This window comes from Phycodurus eques, chromosome 9 (assembly GCF_024500275.1).
Source record: "Phycodurus eques isolate BA_2022a chromosome 9, UOR_Pequ_1.1, whole genome shotgun sequence".
NCBI classification, from domain to species: domain Eukaryota; kingdom Metazoa; phylum Chordata; class Actinopteri; order Syngnathiformes; family Syngnathidae; genus Phycodurus; species Phycodurus eques.
In genome coordinates, this window is record NC_084533.1 from 13,557,568 (window position 1) to 13,566,634 (window position 9,067).

At 43.7% G+C, this 9,067-nt stretch overlaps 1 protein-coding gene across 1 annotated transcript; it reads left to right on the forward strand.

The window, feature by feature from the left end:
- The first annotated feature begins 208 nt into the window (after positions 1-208).
- Positions 209-7,840, forward strand: si:ch211-153b23.4 (uncharacterized protein LOC335392 homolog). The gene is made up of 9 exons (XM_061686573.1): positions 209-254; positions 1,396-1,509; positions 1,598-3,274; positions 3,801-3,900; positions 5,417-5,565; positions 5,996-6,108; positions 7,255-7,344; positions 7,434-7,556; positions 7,630-7,840. Exons 1-9 carry the CDS (start codon positions 209-211, stop codon positions 7,753-7,755), a joined length of 2,538 nt encoding a protein of 845 aa, XP_061542557.1. The 3' UTR covers positions 7,756-7,840.
- The last annotated feature ends 1,227 nt before the right edge of the window (positions 7,841-9,067 follow it).

A 9,067-nucleotide genomic window follows, 5' to 3' on the forward strand; every position in this document is an offset into this window, starting at 1 on the left:
AAACATTAAACCCATCGTTAATTTAATAAGGTTAACGAGGCTGAATGTGACATCTATTTTACAAGCTCGTGTTTCCATTTAAGAGCTGTACATTATTTAAGGTTGTTTCCCAGTAATATGATATTTGTGGGTGTGATGTCTGCATGATGTCACTCAGGTCCGTATAAAGTGCAGCCGGGTGGAACGTCTTTCCACATCTCTCTCTGCAATGGCTCAACTGCATGTGTCCGTTGGCATACTGGGCATCTCTGGTGGTAAGCCATTTTTATACACTTCAAAGAAAATGTTTCCGATCCATTTGAATTAAATGGTAATATTTAATAGAAGGTTAAAGAGCTGGAGCACATTGCAAAACAGCCCTCTGAAACCTCTTTACATATTAATGAATTTGGAGCTTGGAAGTCACTCTATTGAACTCTTTTCACACTATTGCAGTTTATGGGAAAACATATTTCATACATTTATTTTATTTATATTTATCTAAAATCTCCACGACCCTTGTGAGGATGAAGCGGTACAGTCAATGGATGGATGGATATATTTATCTAAAATCATATTTTTCAAATCATTGTATGAATGTTGAGAATCAAACATTTGACATATTTGTTTCAACCAAGAATATGCTGTGCCCTTTAAAATGCAACATTTACACTATCATACTAATGCTGTTTTTTGCCAAAATATTTTATATATTACTTTATTTGAATTCAGAATTTGTGTATTATGAGAAAGCAAAGAACAAGTTATTTACATTATTAGAAATATGTTCAGGTAAAATCTGAATGCTTTGAATGACACATCCACGCTAGCAAACTAATACAAATATTTTTTGTCAGATTATCATACGAAAGCTGAGAATCAAACCTTATTATAAAATATGTGGTTATTTACGATTATTTCAACATATGCTTGTACTCAATCAACATGGTGACACTAATGTTGTCTTCCGTACCACTTATCCTCACTATCCTCGGCCTATCCCAGCTATCTTCGGGCGAGAGGCGGGGTACACCCTGAACCGGTCATCCAGCCAATCGCAGGGCACATAGAAACAAACAAGCATTCACACTCACATTCACACCTACGGGCAATTTAGAGTCTTCAGTTAACCTACCGTGCATGTTTTTGAGATGTGGAAGGAAACCGGAGTATCCGGAGAAAACCCACGCAGGCACGGGGAGAGCATGCAAACTCCACACAGGTGAGACCGGACTTGAACCCGGGTCCTCACAAATGGGAGACAGATGTGCTAAGCTGCCTACTTTAAAAACATCGCGCTCCTCTTTTTATTGAGATTTACATGAATAATTTTTTAAAAATCTTCTTTTATTGTTGTGTGAATGCTGTCAGACTGCGTGTGTGTTGAATCAAAATGCTTTATCCTGTTGTCTTTAGGTTCCCTCCTACTTTTGCTACACAACTATGGCAGCTCTCCGAAAAGAGACTTCATCCCCCAAACTGCATTGGGGGTTCTGCTGCTCATCGCTGCTGCTATCACAGCTTACGCAGGTTTGTTCTAAATTTGATCTAACTATTGATTCTCTCTATTAAAGTCTAAACTATTGCATAATAAATTGTGATGTGTTTCTTGTTAAAGGTGTATGTCGGATCCTGTCCAGAGTGCAGTTGTTCTCAACCCTGTGTCTGACGGTCTCGGCCCTGTGGTGTGCCTCCAGTGTGGTCTACATCCTGACAGGACAGGGGGTGCTTGAGCCCAAAGACCTAAGATTCTCTTTAGTCCCTGGCTTGGCCGCATTTGCCTTGGCCCTGTGTGTTATCGCTGGTGTTGCTCTACTAGTCAGAAATGTGCTTTTTTTTCTGATCGCCATCAGCATCAGCTTAGCTTGTGCCCATCAAATCGCCAGCCTGTCGGCTGAAGGTTTCGGCCAGACTGCCACGGCTGCAAACTACCTTCTTGTCTGTCTGGTGGGTGGTTACTTTTGTTTAGGGCATTTGTTGGCCACTATTACTCACAGGAAAGTGGAACTTCCAGGGACAGGCACGAAGACAAACGTCAAGCTGAAGACTGAGACACGGCACGGATGTGATGACGCAGCGTCAGTGGGCGTGGTGATGAACTTGCTGTCGGCCTCGGTGTCAGCCTGCCCTCTGTTTGGCGTGGTCCCCCGACTGTCCGTCGGTCACGTCCCCTGGCTGTGGACAGCTGGCGTGTTCCAGCTCGGTATGTGCGTGGTCTTCTATCGAGCCATGGACCCACTCTCTGCTACCTTTTACGGATTCACAGCAGTGCTGAGGTTTGCTGAGGGCTACAGTGCTCTCCTATCATTCTACTCCATCGAACCCCTCTCACCCATTCCATTCCCAGTCGTCTTCTCTGTGCTTTTCTTTGTCCTGTCTCTGTTCAGCTGTCAGAAGAACTTGCTGAAAGCCCTCTACCATCTATTATTTGTGGCTTATTGTATAGCCATTGCCTCGCAACCTCAAGGTTTCTTCCAGAAAGGAAGTCAGGGTGTACAAGCGGTTATATTTATCAGCTCTGCTTGTATGCTTTTAATAACAACATATAACATGGTCTCCACTCAAAGGATCCCTCAGGGCCAGAACCTTTTTAAAGCCTTAGTAACCAGGATGAGAGGCCTCACTCTCCGAGCCCATGGCAAGGACCTCTGTGCACCTCATTTGGGGTACTCTAAATATGCAGACGCAGAAGTATTAGGTCACGCATGCAGTGTGTTGGCTACTTTCGCTATGACAGCCACAGTTGGGGAGGGGGCGCCGTTGTCTGTGCTGGTGCTCCCCTGGGTGGTGGTCACTGGCGGGCCGCTGCAGCTGCTCTGCGGCTCGGTCGCTTTCTCCCAAGGAAAAACCTTCGAGAGCACCGTTTTCATCCTGTACGGCGTGATGTGGACAGTGTGGGGCTTGACACGATACGGAGGGCTGTACGGAGACGTTAGAGGTTTTAACGTGGCAGTCGGCATTATCGGTTTCCTGATGTTTAACCTTTTGGTGACGGCCGCAGCGCTGTTTGTCAACGTCGGCTGGTTTCTCTATGCGCTCACCTTCCAGCTCATCATCATCAGCTTCCTGCTGGATGCGCTTGACATGCTGCCTTATGGTTATGACATGGGAGTCACCATTATCTTTGGCCTTGTCAGTTTTTATTGTTTTTCAGCTCACATTTTCAACAGCACCTTCCAGTCCCCTCAGATCCCCCTTGGGAAACCTTTGATAAGACTGAGCGGTGTTGGGGGTGGTGCACATATCTGCCCACATCTGCCAGCTCAAAAGGCCACATCTGTTCAACAAATTGCAGGTACGATTATACAATAGAATTTGATGTATTTTTGTAGGTTTTTTATTTGTACAGTGATACCTTGACTCGGGATTTTTTTTGAGTCGCTTGATAGATTTTTTTGCTTTGTGTTTTCCAGCTATAATTTGAGTCACGAGACAGCTTCAGGTACGGGGCTGCTCGAGTGAAGTGAAAAAAAATGGGGGCGCAACTGTCCAGGCGCCGATGTACTTTCAGCCATTCATTGAACAGTACAAACAGTCAAATCCAAAAATAATTGAATAAATGGGGATAAATCGGCAATAACCCCGTTTTTGGTTACCCTACCCCCCTCCCCCCAATAAAAGAAAATGCAAAAAAATAAAAAGAAAACAATTGGGGGAAAAATCCACGAATAGGTGAATCTGCAAGTACCGCGAGTATGCGGGGGTCCACTGTATGAATAAATTGAGTTACGAGCTTGATCTCCCAGAGCATTTAACTCATAAGTCAAAGTACCACTGTAAAACCAACTTAATAATACAGCACTCGCATGTCTCTTCCGCAGACATTATGAAGAATGGCGGAATATGCGGCATGCCAACTGACACTGTCTATGTGCTGGTGGCAGCTTGCAACAGGCCCGATGCAGTTGTCAAAGCATACAAGTGAGTTTGTCCTCACTCAGAGAGTACCAGGCGTTTATTGGGAATGGAATGCACAAGTGCCTCACATTAGCAGTTTCTATTCATTACCAGCAGTAATGAAGTGCACTTGGAGGCAGAAAGAATTCCCTGCTTAAGTTTCCAAATGTCACGTGTCATAGACAAACATCGATCAAGTCTTATCCTTCAAGTTTCAAGCAGGTCCCAAGTCACTATGGCAAAAATCAATCCAGTCAAGTCTCCACTAAATTTCAAGCAAGTCAAGTCATGACTTGGGTTCAGCAAGTAGTTAGAAGTCGTCATACAATCTTGCTCAGTGACAACACCATGTATTTTAGCTACTTTGCTCAGTATCTGTACAAAACCAATATCCGTATTGTCTATTACTTTATTGTTTTCTCAGTTAAATGCATAACCGACATGGAAGTTTAGTTCATGTTTGACCAGCTATTGGTTAGCTAAACCTGTGTTTCCCAACTAGAAAAAGTAAATATTCTCTGTGATTTTAATAAGCCCGTCAATAAAATGGTATATGTGCGCTACAACTACTTGCCCGGGAAGACAATAGCCTGTGGCACAGCCTTGCCAAAATCAAAACAGCCGCCTACCTGCAGGCAAATATGGATAAATGGCTGAAACATCAACATGAGGCTCGTGCTACACAAAAATATAGCTTTCCTTTCAATAACAAAACAAACACTACCAATTTTCAAATGTAAACAGACGAGACCAAGCAAGGCCCTCCATCCATCCATCCATTTTCTGAGCCGCTTCTTCTCACAAGGGTCGCGGGCGTGCCACAGCCTATCCCAGCTATCATCGGGCAGGAGGCGGGGTACACCCTGAACTGGTTGCCAGCCAATCGCAGGGCACATACAAACAAGCAATCATGCGCACTGTCATTTGTTTATATGTCCCCTGCGGTTAGTTCGGGTTGTACCCCGCTTCTCAAAGATAGCTGGGGTAGGCTCCAGCACGCGTGCGACCCTAGTCAGCCAATCGCAGGGCACATACAAACAAACAACCATTCGCACTCACATTCACACCTACGGGCAATTTAGAGTTCTCAATTAACCTACCATACATGTTTTTGGGATGTGGGAGGAAACCGGAGTGCCCGGAGAAAACCCACGCAGGCACGGGGAGAACATGCAAACACCACACAGGCGGGGCCGGGGATTGAACCCCCGCCCTCAGAACTGTGAGGCAGACGCTCTAACCAGTCGGCCCAGCATGCCCCTCCAAGCAAGACCCAAGTCCTAAAATTGATGACTCGAGTCAAGTCAATTCCCCTATCTCTGCACACACATGCTGGAAAGGGCATTCAAATCAGAGTGTATCATACTAAATTGTACACATGCACCAGAAGAACTGACCCGTTTGAAGCCAACGTGGCTCCATCTGTTCGATTTTTCCTGAGGGGGACACAAATTGAGGCACCAAGTCTTTAGAGGCTACTATTTGAGTTTATGTGGTATACTTGGAATCACTGCTCTCTAACAGCTGTGCTTTGCCATAGGGTGAAGAAGCAGGCACAGGACCGACCCATGTCCATGTGGCTGTCCTCCCTCAAGCAGCTTGACCCAGTCCGACACCTGCTGAGCCCCTTGCTCCTGGACTTCATGGAGGCCGCGTGGCCGTCATCTATAAGCATGGTTATAACTAGAGGTGTGTATGAGCATGTTCTTTCTACTCTCTGGGTACTTTCCTCTTACATCCTCAAAACATGCATCTTAGGTTAACTGAAGCCTCTAAATTGTCAATTGGAATGAATGCGAGCCCAATGATTGACAAAGTCATCTGGAATAAGTTCAAGCTCAGCTGGGACCTTAATGAGGTGGTATCGAAAATGCATGGATAGATGATATTTAATTAGGAATTTATGTGTATAAATATAAATAAACAATTTATAATCCATATGGTGTTGCAATTCTTGTGTTCCTTTATTGTGTCTGCATGATCATTTGGAATTTATTTCAGTTGTGAAGTCTATATAATAAATTACAAAGGAATTGTACTTAACTTTCCAAAGTGTTTGATGCCCACCATTTCTTTTTTCTATATATAAACCGCCTGTCTGGTGTTCTCTCTCACACAGGCCCATGGATGGACACCTTTGGTTTAGGAGATGCTGCCAAACACATCGGGACTCCCCAAAGTATTGCAATCAGGAACCCAGACTGTTCTGTGGCCACCCACCTCATAGATCTAGTAAGGGCAAATGGACATGAATCAGTGAATGTAGATCTTAGAAAGCCTGCATTCACATATATCCGCCCAAAACTGAGATAATGGGGTAACAACACAAGCTCTGTATTAAAATGGCCTTGGTTTTTTTAATGTTTTTTTTTGTAAATTTGGGAATCAACGCAAACATTACAAACATTAACAGATCCACATCATCGGCAAACAGCGGGAATGCAATACTAAGGCCATTAAACCGGACCCCGTCTACGGCTCGGCTGCGCCTAGAAATTCTGTCTATGAAGGTTATGAACAGAATCTGTGACAAAGTACAGCCTTGGAGGAGTCCAACCCTCACTGGAATAGAATCCAACTTACTGCCAGCAATGCGGACCAAACTCTGACACTGGTTGTACAGGGACCGAAGAGCCCATATCAGGGGGTTCGGTACCCGATACTCCCGAAGCACTCCCCAAAGGACTCCCAGAGATTCACGGTCGAACGCCTTCTCCAAGTCCACAAAACAAATGGAGACTGGTTCGGCAAACTCCCAAGCACTCTCGAGGACCCTGCTGAGGGTCTATAGCTAGTCCACTGTAGCCAGGCAATAGTGACTCTGGCTCATACTTTATATTGCAAAATGTATTGTTGGGCAAATACGTGCGCCACACTAGAATCTGGTGTTCTTTGCAGTGCATACACCACCTTATGTGCAGCCCTGTGTATTTTAGTCTCTCCAATATCGAGACTTGGTGGAGACTTGTATAAGTCTACAAAAGGTCGGCAATAAAATCGAACAGATTCAAATTCACCGCGACTCCCTGGCGACCCAGCTATTCTCAAGGAGATGTTGCGGAGACATCTCTGCTGGTTCGCCATCAGGTCATAGACTAGTCTCCAGGCCAGTGAGATCGGCCCTTTACCTAGTCTGTTATGTGTGGCAATCAGAAGAATCATCCCATCACATTATTGCCCTTGCATTTGATCAAATTTTTATGATGGATAACTAGTTGTGAACAGAAAAAAAGGAAGGAAAAATTGTGTCAACCCTTCGCAGGCACATAAAATGACGTGGAGGGCCAGATTTGGCCCCTGGGGCCATGTGTTTGATAACTGTGGCTTAGATTGTACCTAATATTGGGGCCAACAAGAGTAAATAAGTGTTCATTTCAGGTGGGGCCTGTTGCTGTGACCTCAGCCAACCCTACAGGAGAAGCAGACACGACCCATCACAACCAGGTTTATGCCAAGCTCGGAGATGAGGTGGCTTTAATTGATTGGCTGTTTCAGCTTTATTTGTTGTTACTTTTAGTGCCATGCTTGGAAATTACATGTACATTTTACATTGTTAGGTGGATGCTGTTTTATGTGATGGACCATCACCAGAGAACATTGCATCCACTGTGGTAGACTGCACTAAAATTGAAACAGGACACATTGGCTTCTTCAGAGTGGGTCTTATCCCTAAATCCAAGGTAATTTACATATCTGCTCTTCTTAGTTCTCTCTAAGCCATGTTACCACTTTCACTCAATGTCTTCCTGGAAGGTTCTTCAAATTTTCGAGGAGGCTCAGAGGCGGCACAGACAGGGCCAAACCAATCCAGTTTTTGAAACCGATCAGCCAGAAAGAGAAATAATATCATCTTCAATAGAGGACAACAGCAGAATCTGAAAAGTCACCATCAAACACAGTCTGGAGTATATTATGCCACTCCCCCAGACCACCAACTGTTCCCAGCCATTGGTCACAAACAGACTTACAAGCATTGTGAACAAGTGAAGAATTGCATCATGGCTAGCTGTTAATTTGATGTTCATGTTGATCATGTCTAATGATGATGTAAATAAACAAAGGGCATTTATCTACGAGATACAGTACTGTGTGTCATCCTCAAGTGTTGCAGTTTACACACTGTATTAAGTATTTTATTATGCAACATATAAGCCGTCGAGCTGCTTTTTCTCCTTCCTCCTCCATTTAAAAAAAAAAATCACTTTTCGTACCACAGCATACACATAGCTGGAGCCTATCCGTTTTGGCTTCGATCAAAAGGGCAGGGTTACTGTACAGTCTAGAAGGTTAGTCTTGGTACTCGGAAAGACATCTGGTTTGGGGGAGGAGACTTGCGATTTTCAACGTAGATACGGTGTGGTGTTCTAATACACAACACACAAGCACACACTAGCAGATACATTGAAAAGTTGGAAAAGTCTGGAATTTAATACTTGATACATGTGATTTTCAGCTTGTCCTATCTGGGGTTGCCACAGCAAGTCACTCGCATAATTTGTTTGTCCTTCCTAACACAACCCACCCATATTTATCCGTTCTGCAGCAGGACAACGATACGAAACACACCAGCACGTCAATTTCTGAATGGCTTAAAAAAAGAATGAAAAAAAATGAAGGTGTTGGAGTGGCATAGTTAAAGTTTGGACTTGAATCCGATTGAAATGCTGTGGCATGACCTTAAAAAGGCCGTTCATGCTCGAAAACCCTTCAGTGTTGCTGAATTAAAACAATTCTGCAAGGAAGAGTGGGCCAACATGTCCCCACAGAGATATTAAAGACTCATTGCCAGTGATAGAAAATGCTTGATTTCAGTTGTTGCTGCTGAGGGTGGCCCAACCAGTTATTAGGTCTAGGAGGAAATTACTTCATCCACACAGGGCCGGGTAGCTTTGAATATCTTTTTCCTTAATAAAATCACCATTTAAAAACTCCATGCTATTTTTACCCTAAAATCTAAAATCTTTGATATTGCATTTGTTTGACAATCGTAAACATTAAAGTGTGGAAACTATGCAAAAAAATAATAATTTGAGAAGGTGGCAAATATTTTTTTATGGCACTGTTTTATGGTATGTTATCAGTGCTAACAGTTAGCATGCCGATGGCATTTTGCATTGTTTTTTAGCATTAAGCGAAGCAGACTGTCTTTGTTTTAAATACACAGGTAATTCTCTGTTTTATGTTTAAGTTT

Excerpts from the sequence above, each read along its gene's own strand:
- si:ch211-153b23.4 (XM_061686573.1), top strand. The coding sequence starts at position 209 with ATGGCTCAACTGCATGTGTCCGTTGGCATACTGGGCATCTCTGGTG. Across the intron at positions 3,901-5,416 it reads GCAGTTGTCAAAGCATACAA|GGTGAAGAAGCAGGCACAGG; the intron begins GTGAGTTTGTCC and ends GCTTTGCCATAG. Across the intron at positions 7,345-7,433 it reads ATGCCAAGCTCGGAGATGAG|GTGGATGCTGTTTTATGTGA; the intron begins GTGGCTTTAATT and ends TTACATTGTTAG.